This window comes from Manacus vitellinus, unplaced genomic scaffold (assembly GCF_001715985.3).
Source record: "Manacus vitellinus isolate BGI_N305 unplaced genomic scaffold, ASM171598v3 scaffold_6_pilon, whole genome shotgun sequence".
NCBI classification, from domain to species: Eukaryota; Metazoa; Chordata; class Aves; order Passeriformes; family Pipridae; genus Manacus; species Manacus vitellinus.
In genome coordinates this window covers 39,054,122-39,076,048 of record NW_021940750.1, presented here as the reverse complement: position 1 = coordinate 39,076,048, position 21,927 = coordinate 39,054,122, and the positions used below count along the sequence as shown (strand labels likewise).

General features: G+C 43.2%; 1 protein-coding gene across 1 annotated transcript; it reads left to right on the top strand.

The window, feature by feature from the left end:
- The first annotated feature begins 2,681 nt into the window (after positions 1-2,681).
- PSMA3 (proteasome subunit alpha 3) lies at positions 2,682-10,837 on the top strand. The gene is made up of 10 exons (XM_029964287.1): positions 2,682-2,786; positions 3,801-3,924; positions 4,646-4,747; positions 4,868-4,941; positions 5,487-5,559; positions 6,505-6,570; positions 9,124-9,170; positions 10,012-10,079; positions 10,222-10,286; positions 10,649-10,837. Exons 1-10 carry the CDS (start codon positions 2,764-2,766, stop codon positions 10,691-10,693), a joined length of 687 nt encoding a protein of 228 aa, XP_029820147.1. The 5' UTR covers positions 2,682-2,763; the 3' UTR covers positions 10,694-10,837.
- Positions 10,838-21,927: the final 11,090 nt, after the last annotated feature.

Below are 21,927 nucleotides of genomic sequence, written 5' to 3'. Positions count from 1 at the left end.
CCAGTTCCTGGTTCTGGACAGGATGCCATTCCATAAGATGGGTGCTAGCCAACTGCAAACAGCTCCAGCTGAGTCCTGCTGACAGGAAGAATATTTTATAATATTCACGAGCCTGTTATGTCTGCCTGTGTCTGTGCTGTGTCAGTGGGAGCTGGTCCTTGGGAGAAGGGGCTTTACCTCGTTCCCTTCCTCTCCCTTTTCATAGAATTAGGGAATATCTTAAGTTGGAAGGGACCCCATAAGGATTGTAATACCGTAAGTCCCCACAAGTCCAGGTCCCTGCAGGACCACTTAAACTAAATCGTGTGGCTGAGAGCACCATCCAGAGCTCCTCGAGCTCTGACAGGCTCGGTGTCCTGAGCACTTCCCTGCAGAGTCTGTTCCAGTGCTGGACCAACCCAAACCACAGAGTACCAGAATGGTTTGTGTTGGAAGGGACCTAAAAGGCCATCCAGTTTCAATCCCCCTTCCATGAGCAGGGACACCTTCCACTGTCCCAGGTTGCTCCAAGCCCCGTCCAACCTGGCCTTGGACACTTCCAGGGATGGGGCAGCCCCAGCTTCTCCAGGAAACCTGTGCCAGGGCCTCACCACCCTCACAGGGGAGAATTTATTCCTTCTATAGAACCCCAGATCCCTTTCCGTGTGGCTGTTTTTTAGCCCCTCCTCCCCCAGTTCGTGTGTAACCAGGGTTACCCCATTCCAGGTGGAGGATCCCACCCTGGCTCTTATTAAATTTCCCTGGGCCGTTTCTTTCCCAGCTCTCCAGGTTGTCCAGGTGTCTCTGTAATTCCTCCCTGCCCTCGAGGGCGCCCAAGGCTCCTACTTCATTAACGTATTAATTTCTCCGATTCCTGCATCCTGATCGTTTATTAAATAAAGCAATTTTTTTTCAGGGATGCAATGTTTAGTAGCCGGTGCCAGGATTAGCACAGCTCCTGCTTTATTATGTGCATTACATTCCTGCATCAAAACCATTTATTAAAAAGAGCAATTTTTTGCAGGCATGCAGCGTTCAGTGCCAAGATTATCCCAGCTCCTACTTTACTACGTAAACGTCACTGCTGCACCCAGCTCACTTACAAAAACTAATTTTCTCAGGGATAACAGTGTATTAATCACTTCCACAGGCGGTATTCGCGGGATTCCCTCAGGAGCCTCCCGGTTCTCCGGAGCGCGGGCGGTGAATCCCCCTCAGGGATGGTGGGAGAGGGTGGCAAGCCGGTGTTTTCCAGCCGGGAGCGCTCCAAAAGAGCGAGGGGAACAAAAGTAACGCTCCCAACCTGGAGCAGGCTGTGAATCCCCCTCAGGGACGGTGGGAGAGGGCGGTGAGGCAGCACTTTCCCGCCGGGAGCGCTCCTAAGGAGCGAGGGGCACAAAAGCGCCGGGCCCAAGGCGGAGCGGGCGGTGAATCCCCCTCAGGGATGGTGGGGCGGTGTTTTCCCGCCGGGATGCCTCCAAACGGGTGAGGGGCACAAAACTGCTGCACCCAACGCGAAGCGGGCGGTTTCCCGCCGGGAGCGCTCCGAAAAGGAATCGGCGGGAGAGGGGCAAAATAATGGCGCCCAACAGTGGGCCGAACCCACGACTTTCCTGGGATAAGAGTCATGCCTACCCGACTGAGCTAGCCGTGCTGGGGAGCAAGTGCGACAAGGGAGGCCCTGTCAGCGCAGGCGCGTGACGTCACACCCGGCGGGCGCCGCTGGGCGCCAATGCGCGTGCGCGGCTGCTGCGCCGGTGCTCGCGAGCCGGGCCGGGCTGGAGCGGCGCCCGCTGAGCCCATCGGCACCGGGGAGTGCGCCGGGATCGCGCCGGGAGCGCGGGATCGCCGGCACTACGCGGGCTGCACTGCCCGCCGGGACCGGCCCCCGCCGCCCCAGGGGCCGCCCGCGCGGGGTGGAGGGAGGGGGCGCCCGCGGGGCGCGGCGGGCGGTGAGTCCTGCGGCCGTGAGGCCCTCGGGAACGGCGGCGGGGGCGGGGCGGGGATGAAACACTTATTATACTTCTGTGCATAATATGCGTTTGTGCATTTCAAATGTGTTCCTGCTATCAGGAATTGTAAAATAAACAGGGGCCCGCGGGGAGGCCGGAGAGGGGCTCTTGGTCGGGAGTTGTAGTGAGAGCACAAGGAGTGATGGGTGGAAAGTGGAAGAGGTTGGGTGTTGGAAATTGAATTTAGGTTGGATATTCGGAAGAAATTCTTCCCTGTGAGGGTGGTAAGGCCCTGGCACAGGTTTGCCCAGAGAAACTGTGGCTTCCCCATCCCTGGAAGTATCCAAGGCCAGGCTGGACAGAGCTTGGAGCAACCCGGGATAGTGGAAGGTGTCCCTGCCCACGGCAGAGGTGGAATGAGATGGGCTTTAAGGTGTCTTCCGACCCAAGCCAGTCTGGGATTCTATGAAATGCGAAGGCGGACAGAAAGTTCCCATAAGTCTGATATATTGTGTAATGCACAGTGATTTCAGACCCGTTCAGCATCTGGATTGATGGGATTTGCAGTGTCACCCAGCACTGATGAAATGGCCTCTCCTGGCTCTTAGGCTCTGTTTTCTCCTGTCTCTGTATGTCCCACCCTGCTCCTGGGAGTGCACAGCCATCTCTGTCAGTGACAGCCCTGCATTTTTAAATAAGTAGACTCGATCTTTAAACACTGGGATATGATGTGTTTGGGTTTTTTCCCTGAGCATTGTGTTTTCTCCTCCAGTACGACCTGTCAGCTTCCACATTTTCTCCAGATGGCAGAGTGTTTCAGGTGGAATATGCTATGAAAGCAGTGGAGAACAGCAGGTAAGATACAAATATCTGCACCTCTGTCTGTTTGCTGGCCTCTTTTAAAGCAGTGTCATTGGACTACAGAAACATAATGGTGTTGCAGGTAGAATTATGATGTTAAAATTAGTTCTGATCTAAAAGCCCATTTTCTGGATGTGAATCGAGGCACTGAAACATGCTCAGGGCCTCCATGTGTAATAACCTCCTAGGGATTCCTCAAGAAATGGAGGACATCCAAGTTCTGCTAAAGCTACATCAGCTCCTCTGGGAATATCTGTCTGTCCTGGAGTTTGTGCAGAGGAATGTTGTGAAGGGACAATCCCAGTGAGAGGAGTGATTGGCAAGGCACAGATGGATCACTCCGGTGTCTGCTCGTAGCCACAGGCTCCAGATAAGGATAAATCACAGAATAGTTTGGGTTGGAAGGGACCTTAAAGATCATCCCATTCCAACCCTCTGCCATGGGCAGAGACACCTTCCACTGTCCCAGGTTGCTCCAAGCCCCGTCCAACCTGGCCTGGAACACTTCCAGGGATGGGGCAGCCCCAGCTTGTCTGGGCAACGTGTTCCGATCAACCTGTCCCTTGGTTAGCCAGGTATTTTGTGGTTGCCATGGTTGGTAGTTTATGCCTGATGAGGCACTTTTTGAGGGTTAGAGAAAGAGTTGTCCCATCTCCTAGATCAACAGGGAATTTGCCAAAAGGAGAGGGTGAACAGTCCATGAATTTCACTCCAGTGTCACTCAGCACAGTGTGGCAGTGGCTTGGCTGTTGCTCCAAACAATTCCCCCACTCTATCCAAAAACGTTGGGTTGGGAATTTTTGGCAGCTCCCTCCTTTGTTTGAGAAAATAAAGGTTTGGTGAGTGTTGGCTTCTTTCCCCCCTTGTTGCCCTCACTTCTAAAGTGGAGTTGTAACAACTTTACTTCTGTGGAAATCATGTGATTGTTTGTGGTGTCTTGTTAATTCTCTGTTATTTATTTTCCACTGGGGTTCCCTGTGAGGAACTGACATTTATCTTGTCTTCCAGTACAGCAATTGGGATAAGATGCAAAGATGGTGTTGTCTTTGGAGTAGAAAAACTAGTTCTGTCCAAGCTTTATGAGGAGGGTTCCAATAAACGTCTCTTCAATGTCGACCGACACGTTGGGATGGTAAGGGGCCATTTCATTTTGGGTTTCCATAAATTCCAAGGGACCCCCCCCCAAAATGAGAAATCTATGAATCAGAGAATCAATAATAAGTAGATTAATAAAGTAATGGTAATGTTTCTGTGTGCAAAAAATGCCAGTGGGTTTTTTACCGTTTTCTGTAATTTATTCTCGATTGCACACAAACATGCATAAATAAAAGCCAGATTTGTAAGAGAAGATTGACATATTTTGAGGCTGTTTTAACTTTTTTTTGAAATGCTTTTCAGCATTCCAGTTGAATGACAATATAAACACAAGTGTTAAAATGGTACTTTTCTACTCAGTTAACAAATATGGTGTGTTAAGTGCTGCCTACAGGATTCTCAAACGTGTGGGAATTGCCTGAATTCTTTAAATACCAGTGGCTAATCCATAATAGTGATGACAGGATGATGTCAGGTAGTGGTTACTGTGTGACAGAAATGTGAAACATGTTGGATATACATGATATGAAATATTGATTGGGTTAGTGTAGCCATGGCAAATCATGACACCACTTAACATGAAGATAACTTTGGTTATTGATTTTCCTAGAGAAAAACTGTTCTGTGTTAATATATAACCACATTGACACGTTTTGAGCTTGATGGCAGCTGAAGATGAATTTTGAATTCAGTGCTAGTAATTAATTTCAGTGAGAATTAAAGGTGTGTCAGGCCTGGCTGATGAATTCTCCTTGCAGGCAGTGGCAGGGCTGCTGGCAGACGCCCGCTCCTTGGCAGACATCGCCAGGGAAGAGGCCTCCAACTTTAGATCCAACTATGGCTATGATATTCCTCTGAAGGTAAGGAATTCTCAGGTTTTTTGGCTTTTAGTCTCGACACAGAGAATTCAGTGTTATTACTTGAGGTTTGATTCCTGTAAATCAGGGTTTCCAGTGTTTGTTTTCCCTTTTCCCACGCAGCACCTCGCGGACAGAGTGGCCATGTATGTGCACGCCTACACCCTGTACAGTGCTGTCAGACCCTTTGGCTGCAGGTGAGTCTGTCACACACACACACTTTGGAACTGCCTTTTGGTTCACAATTGCTGGAATTGCCTGTCTAAGGTCTTTTTTTAAACTGGGAATTAGTAACCCATAATTCACCTCAGAAAGAGATTTTCCTCTCTGTTCTTGTCCCGTGTGTGTAAACCCTCAGGTGAAGAATTCAGATTCCTGTAGCAGATTGCCAGTTTGTTCCTCTTCAGCTTTTAAAGCTGAAGAGTTTGTGCTTTTAAGACTGTGACAGTGGCAAAAGCAGAACTTTCCTCTGCAGTCATCCTGTTTTTGTCCTGATACCTAAAGAGCAGGTTACAATTCCTATGTGGCTCTAGTACAAAGGGACTGATAAACAGAGGTCAAGTTCCTGGTCAGTAAAATGTTTCTGACAACTTAGTGTCACGAGAACACTCAACAGATGCTCAGTAGAGCATAGCAGGAGTTTTGCCCCAGGAGCAGTGTAGGAAACCCAAGCTGGTGTGGTCTCTGTAGTTCTGGGTGTGTTGGCAGAAGAAATGTTTTTAATTTCTCTTTTCTCCTCCAGTTTCATGTTGGGGTCCTATGACAGTGATGATGGTGCACAACTGTACATGATTGATCCATCAGGAGTTTCATACGTGAGTGTGTCACAAATATTTCCATCTTGGCATAAATTCCCCTTTAAAAAATTCCTAATTAGGAAAATAGTAAGTGTTGGTCCAGAAGGGCTGTTGATTTTTTCTCTTTTTGCCTGGGAAGATCACTGGTGAATCACTGCTTCAAATGACCAGAGCTGGGGTTTGCTCATTTGCATGTCCTTGTTAAACACACACTCTGTGTGCTTCCTAGAAGTACAGTCTGAGAAACAAGTTTAAGACTTGTCTCTCAGAATTTTGAAGTTCATTCCAGCTGGCTATATCCAGTGAAAACTCCCATGCACTGCCCCAGAAGGCAAGTATTGTAGTGATACCCCATTCCCTGAGTACTCCAGGTAAGAGAGAGCTGTTCTGCCAACAGCAAGTCAAATCAAAATAGAGATTGTTGTTAATTGTTGTTAGTGCTGCATTTTCAGCTGTGTGTCAGTGGAAGAGACACACTCATACTGTTTGATTTCTTAAAATTTTCTTAAAATATATCCATACCAGGGCTGTTGAAGGAAACAGAAGTGCTTAATTTTTATGTGCTTACATTTCAAATATGTTTTCACAGTAGGTTGGGTTCAGGTGTGGGTTTTTTTTTGATCTGAAGTTCCTGTAGAACTTCTCTCTTCAAACTAATTCTAGCTTGTTCTTCTATTTACTGTAATAGCAATAAAAAATATCTGTTATAAAATTTTGAGCAGATAAGTTTCTGTCCAGGAACTACTGAGCACTTCTCTTTTCTATCAACAGAGGTAGCACTTGATTTAGAAATTGGGTTCTACTCAACAATTTGGGGATGTGCCCTGAGAGAACACCACCAGTACTGTGTATTGGCCTCTCACTATGTGAGCAGGGTGGGGTTGTCATATGCTAAGGGACAGTAAGAGCTGTAGGAAATTTAATATTTAATTAATTTGCATATTTTATTTTTTTTTCTTTTAGGGTTATTGGGGGTGTGCCATTGGTAAAGCCAGGCAGGCTGCAAAAACAGAGATAGAAAAACTTCAGGTATGGTGTTACAGTTTTGTTGTGCTTTTTCAAGACAAGTATTCCTAGTTTATGATGTTCTCTTTTTGGATGCCTAAAATGTATAAAATACAGGAGAAGCAGGTGGAATATTTTCTGCTACATTTGCCAGTGAGTAAAGTGAGTGAGTGAATACCAAGGTGTAAATAAGCTTTACATTCTGATTGAAAACCATAGGGCAGCATTGTACAGGGTGCTGTACAAACTTTTTTCCCAAAAGTTTTAGATGATCCTTTTGTTTAACAAGTTCAAAAAAGTTGGTCTTGTTATGGACAAACCAGTCTGTGGAGAGCACACTACCAAAAGGTATTGAAGTGTGCCTTAAGCTGATTTTAATTATGTAAGAATCCTGAAGCATTTCCATCTTCCTCTTTTAACATCTGACACGCTTGGAGTTGGAGACAACATGGGAATCCATCTCCTGGTCTGTCTCCTGTACTTTTTCTGTGATACTTTGCTTGCATCTTACCTTGGTGTGCAGAGGGACATCCCAGCTGTTCATGGAAAAGTTCAGAGTGTATTTGATCATTATACTTTTAAGAATAGTCTGTTTATGGTGCTGTAGCATCACAGTTGAAAAATTACAGGAAAATTAGAACATTCTTAGACTGAATTCAGTCAGTTTTGAATCTGGTCAGATGCTTGAATAGCAAATTAAAAGTAAGAAGGCTGCATGATCATCTGATTCTGATACTGAAATTGTGGCATCTGGGAAATCCTAATTTAAATTTCCATGTGTGCACACTGGCAGAAAGACAGTGATATGTTGGGTAACATACAATGTACTCCAAAAAAATTAATTTCTACCCAAGAAGTTCAATTTTCTGTGCAGTGCTGAGATTTTCAAAAACTTCTGCTTTATTGACTGACATAGTTAATAATGTGAATTGCTGGAACTCTAGACTGGGCAGGTTTCCAGGTCAGAGCTAATTTTGACAAGATGAATTTGGTAAAGCTGAGATGGGGAAAAGACAGAAGTACAAAAGCTTTTGTGGGGTGATCCAGCCTGGAGCAGCCTGTCAGCTCAGACTGGTCCCTGGGGAAGGGATGACTCCAGGTGGACAGAGGCAAGCAGGGAGTCAAAACTCTAAACCTGCCTTACAGGTACCAGAGAGCAGATCCTGTATCTGGGAGGGACACAGCATGTGAAACCCTTGTGTAGCTGAGGGTACAACAAGAAAACCCTGCATTCATCACATCTCTTGCATTTTATGGGAATGTCTGTAATCTTCAGCTGTGGCAAAACTTGGAGTTGTGTGGACACTGCTTGAATCTCTTGATCTCTTGCAGCTCTGATGCTACATACAACTTTTTGATACATGGATCATCATTAACTTCCATGATAAAAGTGTTACAGTGTTTACCTTTAGTGTCTGCAGTGGGATGGGAAAAGGATGATGACAAAATTTAAATTCAGTTTTCTCTCTTGTAAATACACACGACAGTGGCAGACCTTTGGGGTTTCCTATTTGACTGGTACATTTATATGCATCAATACACCCAGTAATGTAAATGCTTGTGTGACACAAGTGACATCTCTGCACAGCAGCCAGTGCTGTGTTATGGATTGAGTGTCACAAAGTCAAAGCCTGGGGCAAAGGGTCTCTGTCTGTTAGGGAAGTTCTCCAGCTGGGACTGTGAGGGCACATCTGTCTAACGAGGCACAGGCATTTCTTCTCTGGCTTCTGAGGGTGTGAGCTTGACTCCAGAAAGGGCTGTGACAACTCAGCATGAACCAAGGGCTGCTGTAATCTTAATTCCTTCACCAGTGTCTCGAAACTGGCTTCCCTACTACAGGTTTGAAAACATTTTGGGAATCCTAAGAGATGGTAAACTGCACTAATGAAATATAGCAGAATATATTACTGCTTCATAGTCCAGAAGAGTTGACTGGCAAGAGATTTGACCTACAAAACATAAGTTTATTATGCCATGGAAATTTGCACCAGACTTTATTTTAGTTAACTGTGATATAACTGAGAAAATATAAAATGAGTAGCTGATACCTTGCTCAGGCAGGCAGTTGGTTGCTAAACAGTATTATCCTCTTGGAGCATTAATTAAAAGTCAAAATTGCTTGCACAGAATGTTGGTAAGACCAAAAGTATTACTCTAATACCGAGAAGGAATATGAATATTACATGTGAAAATATGGTGCCTCCCCCATATTGTACATGTGGTGATTTTATATCAGTTGATCATAAAGCATCCAACCAGAAGTGAAGCTTTTAGGATGCCAAGGTCACCTGTGTAGCTTCTAAGCTTCCAGCTGATGAGTGCTTTAAAGTGGGGAAGTCTCCAAGTAATGGTTTTTTTCATAGATTCCTTCAGCTGTAGAATTTCTCACTGCGAGAATGACTTGCACAGACAGGCTGAAAGATCCACTGTAGGGAATAAATGTGGTCCTAGTCTTTACTTTCTGTTACTTTCTAATGAGCACTAAGCTCATTAGACACATTCACAGCCACTGTTCTGGCCTCGTGGAAGTGGAAAACATTATATTCTCTTATCCTGTGTGGGTTTTTTTGTCCACAGATGAAAGAAATGACCTGCCGTGATGTTGTTAAAGAGGTGGCAAAAATGTAAGTGTCCAACCTGACAAAAACCCATCCTGGTGAGCCTGCTGTGGTTTCAAACTGAAGCAAATTGTCACAAAAAACTGTCACAAATTTAATAATCTGCAGCTGCAAAACTGCAATTTCCAGCATTTTCTGGCTCTTGCTTAGGTTATAAAGCAGTGACTATGCTTCTCTCACTGGTGTTGCAGCATGTGAGGGGATTTTGGAGTTTGTGTTTGAGGCTGTCCCAGCAGCAGCTGGAGGAAGGAATTTGTGGGATCTCTCTTCTTACAACCTTGCCAGGGCCTCAGAGCAGGTCTAGAATGGCACAAATTAGACATGGAATTTCAAATCATGGAAATACTTCTGTCCTTTAACTCTGCCTCAGCTCAGAACTCACTTTAGTCTTTATATTTGTTTCACAGTACTGTTATTAGACTTTAATTTGAAGTACTTAGTGTGGTGCTGCAGGTATCCTTCCTTCCTCCAGTACCTCCAAGTATTTATCTGTGTTGGCTAGAAAGAACCTGGAGTAAGATTTACAGGGAAAGGCAGGACACTCCAGGCTGTGTTATAACTCATGTGGCAGAAGGCAGTGATGATGCAGCCTTGGTTCTGCAGTATTTAAATCTTAATGTTTGTTCCAGTTAGGGCAACTTGAACATGTCAACCTGCATCTTAGCTGTATTGATTTAAGGTATTGTTAGACTGGCAGTTAAGCCTGGAAAAAAGAGAAAAGCACAGGGGGAACTTGTATTACTCATAAGAATACTTCAACAGAAGAAGTATATTTAAGGATATAATAAAAGTATATTTAGCCTGTTGATCAGTCTGTTCTAACCTGTATTTTGTCTGTTCCTTCCAGAATCTACATAGTTCATGATGAAGTAAAGGATAAAGCTTTTGAGCTGGAACTCAGCTGGGTTGGAGAAAGTAATGCATTTCTACTATTTCTAAACACTCTAGAAAATATATATCTTTTTATAACTCAAGTAAAACATTGCTTCTTAAATTTGCTCTTTATGTCAAGGTCATTGTGTGAATTGTACATAACATGCACTCTTTTTATTGGCAGTAACCAATGGAAAACATGAAATTGTTCCCAAAGACATCAGGGAAGAAGCAGAAAAATATGCCAAGGTAAGGTCTGACTTTGTTGTCTCAGTGCTTCACTTGACAAGTTGTTGTGAGGACTGGAAAATGTATCATTCCAACACACCTCAGTTCAGTGGGAGCTGGTGCTATTCAGGGGGACAGTACTGAAGGTTACAGTGTAATCCAGGGGTAGTTCTTGCTTTCAGAACCTACAGTTCAGAAGCTTGCACTGCTGGTGTCGTTCTCCTTCAAAAGTAAATGTGTTGTTGGGAGCTGAACTGCTCAATACAAGACTTTGGACAGTGAGAGGGTTGTGAAGCTGCAGCAAAACTCATTGTACTCATCATAGGCTGAATTATAAAATAACTGTTAAACTATGTTTTAATTACACTTTTTTTTTGAAACAGGAATCTTTGAAAGAGGAAGATGAATCAGATGATGACAATATGTAACACATTGTTACTCCAAAATAAGTTCAACTTTTCTTATCTTAGACCATGTTTGTTTATGATGCATTAAGCATGGGATGATGGTATGTACTTGTTGGAAAAAACTGAGTGACCAACTTGCACTAATAAATTTTCCATTTTACTGTCTGTGAGCTTTTATTTCAAAAAAGTATAGGCCAGAAACTGTACCTAAACAGACATTAGGAAGGAAAGACATTATCAGGCTGGTTGCTTCCTACAGCACTTTATTTGAGCCAGATATGCACAGAAGAACAACCTTAGAAATTAGACAGGTCTCTTGTTTATGCTGCATAGTTTAGTATTAAAAACTAGTACTTTTTTATTCCTTGCTTAACCAATACCACAATTTGCAATTCATTCATAGCCACAGTCTGTGATTGCTCTTGGCAGAAGGCAGAACACCACAGCTCACTGCAAGCAGCAGGTTACAGGTTAAGGTGATGTGCACAGCTGACAATTCCAAACAGCTTCTATAACAAGCAGGAGCTCAAGAAAAGGAATTTTAACCTTAAGTACTAAGCCTAGGCTTATTGGAGGAATAGAAGAAATTAAAAACTAATTCAATTTAAAACAGTGCTTGTGGTAAGTTCTAAAGCTGTGAGGACCTATCAAGCAATGTAACTGCAATTAATGCTTGCAGAGCCAATCTATTTTTAAATAGCTTTATTCAGCTGTAATTTCTTAAACCACTTCTGAATTAGTCTCATAAATTGTTGACCTTTCCAGAAGTTGAAAGCAAGCCTTGGTGCTTTATTTCCCCACTTCCTAGGAAAAAAAGACTGCCTATTCTAGTCACTTCTAACTCTTGAAATACCAGGCTGGACAGGGCTTGGAGCAACCTGCTCCAGTGGAAGGTGTCCCTACCTATGGCAGGGGGGTTCACCTGGATGATCTTTAAGGTCCCTCCAACCCAAACCATTCTGTGATTCTAGAAGGTTAAAAACCTTTTCTGTTTATCACCTTAAAACTCAGTTAAAATGGAAGTCTTGTTTGTACATGCAGTTAAAATGCTTATTTGTGTAATGAATCAAACTCCTCAGCTTTAATACCACACACTCACCATCACCAGGTCTTAAAACCAAAGCTTTCCCTTACAGGTTTATTTTTATACCTGGCCTTGTCCTTGTACTGGGATTGTCAGGGACAAGTTCTGCTTCCTTCAGTGGAGAGGGATGGGTCTGTCTCAGGCTCCAGCCTTAGGTGGAGCCAGTCTACCTGAGCTCCTGCCTGTCCAGCTGGGTGTAGCTTTCAGAGCCTGCTGAGAACATCAGTCAGGCCTGCCAGACCAGGATTAGTCATGGCCAGGCCAGGCAGCCTCCTTCAGTGGCTCCTCCTGAGGCAACAGCCCAGCTGCTCCACTGAGTCAGCCCCTGGTGCCCTGTTACACTGCTCCAAACTCAGTTTACTACTGCAGTTTCCTGCTGACTCAGCTGTTTGAGTCACGGGTGAGCACCAGGCAGGAAACTTCTCACCAGCACCCAAAATGCCACTCCTGGACATGGCAGCAGGACCTGCCTGACTGTCCTCACTTTGTCTGGCTTCTGTACCTAAAATGTGGATGACAAACTGCTAAAGGGAAGATGAGAACCATCCTTGTGTGTGGTTACACACATCCCTCCCTCCCTCCCTCCCTTTCAGTGACAGCCATTCAGAATTTGGGATAGGAACTCTTTACACAAGTCAAGTTCCAGGGGACAGTGAGAAGAGCAATAGGATCACCTGTGCATATTTATAAGATAAAATAGAAGGAAGATGTTCCACAGTATGTGAAGAGATAAGAGGTAGGAACAGAGCTACTTGCTTATCCAAAATTTCCAATAGCAATCTAAAAGCTCCTTTGAGGAACTATAATTATTGTCTTGCTTGTTGTGAGAACTTATAAAGGCAGATGAGAAGCAGCTCAAGAGGCTGTGGGTTGCAGGACATGCAAAGTGCTGCACAGCAGCCTTGCCTGTCCTGGCAAAATTTAGTTAAACAAGATGATCATTACTATCAGGGTTTTTTTACAAATTAAATCACAGTTTATCAGAGTAGAGGCTCAGCCTATTTATGAGAACTGATTTTTATCCATAGTGAAGAAAAAACCTACCATGTCTATTGACTACAAGATGAGGAAAGAAGGGAAAAAAGTGAGCATTAGCAGGTGGAGAAAAATAGTTGCATTTCTCAGAAGGGGGTCAAGCAGAAAAATAAGCAGGAAAACACTGAACAAGTTATGTTAATATTGAATAGTCCCTTAACTTCAAAAACAGAAAGCTTGCAGGCTTCTATTTTATCTGAAGCTCAGCATTGCAACCTCTTATCAAGAGGGCCCAGGGAAATTAGAATAGATTTCTAGCCCAGAAGGACTCATTTCAGCCAAAAAAACCTACTCCAGACCCCCCATCACACCTACTTCTGTAGCCTTGCAGTTCCAAGGGGGATAAGCAATGAGACAACCACACTGCCTTTAACGAGTCACTTGCTAATTGGATGCAAGTTACTTAAGAATGCTTAATTATACAGTCATGTGTTAGCCATGGTCATGTTACACCAATTTACTCTACACCTGATGGGCTGAGTAGAAGCTTCAGTGAGTTTTGCTACTGAGAAGCAGCATTTACTTGTTGCTGTGTCAAACTGAAGCTGAGCAGGGGAAGAATTTCAAAAAGAAGGCATTGGCTACTCATGGCAACACTGATCAAATAAAGAATTAAAATGGCAGTAGGACAGCACAGCATCATTAAACTTCTGTTAAATGTTGAAGACCACGTTGGGGTTTTTTTCCTATATACAGACTCTCTGAGGGAAATCCCTCAGTGAATGCTAAGCTCTAGAAAGGCTCAAGCTGGATCTAATATTATTAAGTGAGGACTAGATCTGTTCCAGAACAAGAGAAAGTAATATTAAATCACAAAACCCCAAAAAGCCTACTTTTAGCAGCTCTGTTTTAAGTACATGACTGGCTGTATTGTAGATACTCCCTTTACCCTCCAGGCTTAAACAATATCTAAGGACAAGAGTTTGGTTTAAGCCCAGAGAACAACTGATCAGGCAGCTAAAGGTTTGAAAGGCAGAGAGCTTTCCTACAGGAGTAGGGCTTGGATCTCCTTCCCTAAAATTAAAATTAGCTTTCATAAGTGGCTTGAAAATGGTCTATTAGAACTTCAGTGTAAAACTGAAATGTGAAAATGCATTGCAAGGCAAAAAAATGGGCAGGGTAAAAACTTCTGAATTGGAGATCTGAGCGAGAGGTGATTTAAGAATCTCATTTGGGTTATTTCTGCCCAAAGCACTGGGAAGTTTCAGTTCTAAAGATAGCAGGAAAGCTTCAGGCTCCACAACTATCCTACTTTGTCCAGACTGTGGCCATTTATGGGAACACATAACACAGCAGAACGTTAAATACCCACGTGGAATGCAGAACTCCAGTTCTTGCCATGCTGAAATGCTTTCAGCTCACAGCTTTAATGGCATGTTCTGTTGCTTAAGATCCAAAACACAGGGCTTAGCCAGAACACCAGGAAGTAGGAGTGTACAGACCAACTCATCTCTTGGCTTGAAGTCATCCCTCCACCGAGGAGTGATTTAGACAAACAGATCCAACAGTGACACAAGAGTGGGCTGTACAGAAAGATGCTTCCTCCTTAAGTCTCCTCCATCTACTGGCTGTTACTCAGCACTTGGATGAATCACTACTCTGATATTTATTGAGACTGGATACGTCACATTCCCTGCTACAATTATTTAGTCAGCAAGTCCACGCACAGGAGCTTTGTAAAGACAATTAAGAAGGGGACTGGGTGAACTGCAGGTGACAAACTAAAAACCAACAGGCTCTAGTATCTAGTTCATTTACACACACATCCACGATTGCACCAGGGCAGGTTTCAGAACATGGAAGTGCACTTACAGAATTTAAAATCAAGTTCAGGCTATTACATCAAGATTATTAATTTTATGCTCCCTTAATGTGGTCATTAAAGTTATTGGTTTGGATAATATCCTCTTTACAACTGCTAGTGCTGCTGCTGAAATGATGGCAGGGTTGTTACAAGTAACCCATATGTGAAATTCCCTGTGTGGCAGATATCCATGAGAGCATCTCCAGGAGAAATACTACTCATCTGTAATTGGTGCTGACTCTCAGAAAGGAAACGTTCCAAGCAGAACGTGTCTCATGCAGATCTGCAGTATGCCAAGCATTGGGTCATCTGTAACTTCCTTCTCATCCCCAAAAATAGCTCCGTGGCCTGAGGCTAAAAGCCCCACATGCTGAAAGCGTGACTGTCCCTGTGGATACAGCAGTGCCTGGGATGCTCTCTGCCTCTGTAGTCCCAGTCACCCTTAAGGAAGGAGATTTGGAATAACTCCATGTGCTGTTTTGCAAGTCTCTTCCTGAAGATAAAACCACAGCCATAGAAGGGAACACAAAACACTGAACGCAACTCTGCATCTTAGGGATTCATCAGCTGGAAGAGAATCGTGACCTTAAAATGAAGTAAAGCTTCAGGATTATGAAGAGAAAAATAGTAAGAGTTGTCATGACAATCCTGACTCCGTAAGAGCACCAAAAATACAGCACAGAGACTGTTCTCTCCCCCTCATTTTCTCCTTTCAGTTGCCTATGTCTGTGAGACAAGAACCAGCTCTTACCCCCACCCACCAGTTTTTCAAGTTATGTGCAGCAAGGAAGTCACTTTTACTTAAGAATTGAGAGCTATTTTGAGACACCAACTGCCTGTAACTTTCCATTATAGAAATTCTTGCTGCCTATTATGTCCAATTACACAGAGCTGCAGAAAACAAGTGGTAGAAGAGGTAAGAGCCTTACAGCAAATACATTCTAGTATTTGAGAACACAGGAGCTACAACCAGGCTCAAACCAAGTCTCCTATTTGCAGATGGACTGAGCCACCCCCACGCAGAGCTTTTTCATCTTCAGTACGTTGCTATTAAAGGACTCCCAAAGAGTTGTTTAAAAGTGGTTCTTACAAGTTGCTGTGCCAACCAAAAATGGACAACCAGAATAAAGCAGGCAGCAGCATCATATAGTTATAGTCCAGACACTGTGTATCATCAGATACAGGAAGAACTGAAATCCCCTGAACTCTTCCCCAAAAAACAGTGTGAGAACTCCCCACTGAAAATACCATTTTAGGCAATGTGATAAAACAAGCCAAGCAAGGGTTTAGGAAGAACATGGGGTTTTTTATTGCTGCATAAAATTAGATATAATTTGGTACACATACTGTCTGCACATCCAAAATGCATTCCTTAGGATTCCAATCTCAGCAGGTTCAATTGTAGTAAATTCACCCAAAAGCTGATGCATTCCAAACCCACACACCCCTCCCAAACCCACCCAAGCGATGCCTAAGTTTTTGGAAGTTAAATTTATTTTCTTTGTTGGGCTTTTAGAAAGCAGGAAACCTGCTGATTTCGTTACTTCAGAAAGGACAAGGGACCTGTTACACCAGACTGCAGTAACAGGTGGTAAGAGCAGCACAGGAAGCACCAGCTACTTTAGCAGAGATGCTTAAAGCTCAACTTCAGCCCTAATTCTAGGGATTTCCAGTCTACAGAGGGTACTTTGAGAGCCTGTTTTTCCCAAACACATCAGGAGTGGAAAAATCTGACACACTGTTTGAGGCAGAATCAAAATGTAGCTTAATGTGTTCCCTGTCAGTCACTTTAACAAGCAGTGCCTCCCCCAGCCAAATGCTCCTGTCTCCCCTCCTACCAGTTTGTCCCCTGTTGTGCTGCTTGCAAGGAGCAGACAGATCCCTCCCAGAGTAATAAAAGACCTTTCACTGATCTAGAATAATCAAACTCTCCAAAAAGACATGTGTTTTGCTGTGTCAGAGTTCGGGATGTCACACAACACGGCTCCTTTCAGGGGTTCTGTTTATAGCTGTAACTAATGAGGGGACAGTACAGGGAGCACTGCAGGGGAAAGCAGGTCCCTGAAGGTACAAACCTCCTGCAAACAGGACAGGCTGGCAATTAATCCACAGGTTAAATGTTGACTGGTTAGCTAACTCCTTGGCAATTAGCTACCTGTAATAATATCCTCTAAACAACACACACAAATGAAAAGTATCTTTGGCAAAAGGTGGATAAGCAGGAAAAAAAAAAATCAGAATTTAATCACTGGCTGCACTGTAGATTCTCACCAAGAGCAGCTATTTATAGCTTAAAACTTTTAATTCAAAAGACTGAGGGCATTAATACTTTCAAATAAGAATTGATACTGACCAACTGCAGCCTCACTGGCTAAAGTAAATTAACCTGAAGTGATGGAAGTAATTTGGACAAGCAAAAGCCCTGGAACCACATAACCACTGCCCTCACAAGCTTTCTTTTGCTGAGCAGCCACACTTTGCAGCAGTGCTGCTTCCCTCCCTGGGCCAGGCCCAGGCTGCTGGGGACACACACATTGCTTCTGGAGAGTTACACGAAGGACTGTGCATCTCCAGTCCTGATTCTGTTGGATCATGTTGCTCTACAATGTGCATCTGTAACAACAGATTATTTTAATCAACAGTTGATCAGTGTTGACAAGCTCAAGACACTCCTGTGCTGGCAGGTGGATCATGTCCAAGGACTCACCATCAGTATTAGAATCCTATTTTTTATCTCTACAAGATATAAACTAGCAACAGGTTGCATAAATAAGGAAGATTCTTCAGGTTGACCATGACAGATCACTTTAACTACTGAAAAACAAGAAAACCCTGAATCTGCTCATACAGGTGGAGAAATTAATCCAACCAGAGTTGGTTTTCTTTACCAAAGTGAAACAACAAACCCTTTCAGCTCTCCAAAGTCAGCAGCAAGTGACACCTGAGGTATGGACAGCATTAGACACCTCTTCAGTAAACATTTCCTCCCAGTCTGAGACCACAAAAGGCTGAAAAGGTGACCACACTTGCTACAAGGTAGGTCTAAGAAGGGAAATATTTAAGGAGGACTATCTTCTGTTTCAGAATCTTAACTTACTCAAAACAGGAAGATTCTAAAACTTTGAAGACTTTCTCCTGTTGGTTTTCATAGCAACAAAATAAGTAATTGCCACTCCCAAAACCACCTGGGTGTGTTTGATTTAGGTGGGAGTTTACTAAAGCAGCAGTAATTATAAACTAGAGGTTTTACTTTGTTGGGAAGAATACAGACTATTTAGAGATTGAGGTGCAAGTTTAAGTGTTTTGCACTTCAGTTTATTTCTTGATCTGTACACTGGTGACTGACTGTATTCACCCACAAAACCACTCCCTTGATCCTGGAGAAAAAACATCTCACCTTCAAAGCTCACAACTTCCACAGATAAACTATTTACATCAGCAGTAAGGCCTACACCTCAGAATCCAGGAAAAAAGGCTGCATGCAGAAATAATCTGGAAGCCAGTTAAAAAGCATGAAGAGTTTAAAAAACTTAAGTTTACAACACTGGAATGGCTGCTGCACTGACAGCCTGGACATGCACAGGATACATTTCTGGTACTAACCAGACTTGTGCCTGCCACAGAAAAACTTACTCCTAAATTCTCACTGGACTTCAAGCACCTACTTCCAAGTTTTGAAAGACAGACTGATGGCTTGATTGCAGGTGATGACAACCAGAGTCCTTTGCCACATCTAAAGTAAAGCTGCTGCACAAATCTTCTTTCACAACACTGCACGACTCCCCCAGTGCAGCTGTAACAGCATCACTATGGTCACCAATGTGAACCTGCAGTCCTGAGAAATAATACAAGAAATTAAGTGTATTTGTAATCAAATTCTGTACCTTGCATCCCTCTGCTAGGCAACAAGAGAAATTAAACATCTATATTCAGATAATTTAACAGCACGTGACAAAACATGCAAAAAGGGGTTTTAAAATCCAATCCTAAGTAAACCCTGGCAATGGGGATGTAGTTCCTAAATTGGCCAACATTAACATTTGATACAAATATGTCAGCTATCAGAAAATTCCAGGAAGAATAAAAATAGCCTCTTACAACACAGCTCTTGCTCTGTCCAAACACAGGATTACCAAATCAGTCTTAAAACAAGGCATATTTTAAGTCTGGAATTAAAGGACTGTGTGATTGATGCCAAACCCCCCCAGCTCAAGGGCCAGGGGGAGCAGCAGCTCCATCAGCTGGGAACTAAAACTCTCCTTGTGCTGCTGGGCTGCCAATAACACAATTAATTACTCAGTTAATGCATCACTGATTCCTGCACCCATCTGATAACACGTGGGATTGTAGCTGAGAGCTGCAGCCACAAAGCACAACAAAGTCTGGACATAGTTTATTCAGGAAAAACAGGAATGCTCCTCCCTGGAGATCACCAAGCCCACTGACAAGAGCTGCTCATTTTACTGGTGTTACTACAAAGTGAGTATTGTTTGTTTTGCAGACTTGATAGGAAACCCAATTCTGAGATTTTTCTCATCCAAATATTTTCTCACAGAGTTCTCTACAGCATAAATATTTCCATGGTTACCCATATCCAGAAGATCCTGCACTGCTGCAAAACATACCCAGGCCAGATTCAAGAAATCCCCACTAAACTCCAGTGGATATAATGCACTAATTCAGGCTTCCTAAGGGCTGCTGAACTCCTCCAGTGGGAACTCTCACAGGGAAATGATTAAAATCAACATGAAGTTATGTCTGAATAACTAAATGTCCATTTTCTGAACAGGAGGACAGGAATGTGCCAGAGCTGGGAAAACTATAAATTCAGCATTAACAGGTGCTTTTGTTTAGATTTTTCTTCATTTTCTGACACACAGTAATAAATATGAAGGAACTTATTGCTGATTGTCAACAGTGAAGCCCAATTTTCTTCATAACTAGCAAAGGTTTAAGCTTTCATTTTTATAATCCAGCTATTCCTGGCTGAACTTTACTGAATGTCAACTTCATATCCATTGGGATTTCCTCCCTTCCTACCTGCACATCAAGTACTTCAGAACTTCTTACCTCACTCCTCTGAGCAGTTTGCAATCACTTAGATAATAAAACTTAGTGGGAAGCACATGACCTTCATTTGTATGGAAATACTGCAGTTCCACACAGAGGATCTGAACCACCACTGGACAAACGTTGCCTAATTAATTACAAAATAGATACACCAAGAGGAAAGGCATTTCAAAAAAAAAGGAACTAAATACTTGAGACAAAAATAAAAGAAGCTAGAAGTCCCCTGAACACCTGCAAAGTCTAACAGAGAAGGACAGTTATTTCCTTATATATAAAGCTCAGTGTTAGACTATTTTTAATATTTCTAGTATATTGTGGCTGTGACTGTACATGTATTCTGAGTTTAACTACACAAAAAGGAAGTATGTCAAGAGCAATAAGTGACTACTAAACAGAATAAAAACATCTTGCTTATCCCAGAAATCTCTCTTCTTGTTACTTTGTCTCTGCTCTCAAGGAAGCCACGTGATACATTCAACAGTTACTTACACTGCTGTTCTTATAGAGACCTGTAATATATACAGACATTCCTATATTTGCCTTTTCCTACTGAGTGCCAAATGTATGGAAGACTTTGGGCAAAATTTCTCTGTATTCTGCAACTGATACATCAAAGGCATCTTAAAATACGTTTTTTTAAATCTACTTACGGCCATCACCTAAGCTCTAGGGTTATATATGACCAGTGCCATGCTTAGAGTGCCTTAATGCTTTTGTTTTTAAATTAAGAAGCCTTTAATTTGCACAAATGCATCTCCCCAGGCAACTCTCCTGTGCTGCACCTACAGGAGCAGCTGCAAGACCTTTGGCATTAACAAAGCACAGATAAGACAAATACTGCAGCTTTCAACCTAAAAAAAAATAAAAATGAAATACTTCTACCTCACAGAGTGTCTGCTTACAGAGAGATTAGATACTAAAATGACCATGATCTTATAAAGTGTTAACTTTGTACAGTTAGCAGAGCAGCCCATGATAAAATGGTTCACCACAGAGAAGTCCACTGCTCATTTCTTCCTCTCATTTCCACAGTTTCCCTATAAGGGATTGCACAGCAGGATGGGGACAGCTACAAAGATCCAGCACAGCCAAGCTGGCCTGAAGTCTCAGAGTTGGTTAACACTGACATTCAGGATGAAATATTTCAGTATCATGGCATAACTCTGAGTCCTGAAGTTCATATTCCAATGAAAAAATATTTAAACCAAAATAAGACCTGTTTTCTGGCTTGCCAAAAGCACAGAGTTTTCATTCCATGACACCAAACATCATTTCTGAGCCACGTGAGAACATTTACACTGTGCTGAGCTGCCCACTGGGCATTCTTAGGTGCTTAAAATACCATAAAAGAACAAGTCACCCCTCCTGCTCAGTGGCTATAGAGAAATAAAGTCCTTCTGCTCTCAACAGGCTCCATGGGGAAGTGCAGTGAACCTCCTAAAGGTGCCAGCTGTAATGGATACATCCAGGTGGGCAGGGTTTTTCTGCTAGAAATCAGAAACAAGACTGATTAGTTTTGTTACAAACTGTTATTTATTGAATGGCACTAGACTGGATACACAGATACAAACCCTGCCTCAGAAAAGCTCACAATCTAAGCCAGGATTTGGCAAACACATTCCCCAGGGAGATCTGAAGTTCACATTCAAAGTGAATTTTGCAAGTTCTGTTAAACGTTTGGGTTAGATTTAACAGCTTCTGAATCATAGCATCAATCACAGAATGGTTTGGGTTGGAAGTGATCTCAAAGACCATCCTGTTCCAATCCCTCTGCCATGGGCAGGGACACCTTCCACTATCCCAGGTTGCTCCAAACCCCGGTCCAGCCTGGCCTTGAACACTTCTGGGGATGGGGCAGCCACAGCTTCTCTGGGCTACCTGTGCCAGGGCCTTACCACCCTCACAGCCAAGAATTTCTTCCCCATATCCCATCTAACCCTGCCCTCTGTCAGTCTGAATCCATTCCCCCTTGTCCTGTCACTCCAAGCCCTTGTGAAGAGTGAAGAACTCTTCAGTTTACCCTCAGCATGAAGCAGAACCCCAGCACAAAGCTTCCTCAGCATTAAATGCCTCAAACTTTTATACATTTTTTATACACCCTCGAGCACCTTTGTATTTAGAACCCAGATCCCAACACCAGAACTCCAGAGCTTCCCCCCACAGTCAATTCTAAACACGCTTCATGTGCCTTAAGCCTTATTAAACCTTCAGAGCCTTACCTGTACCACACCCCACCACTCACTGCCCTCCCTGGAGAAGTCA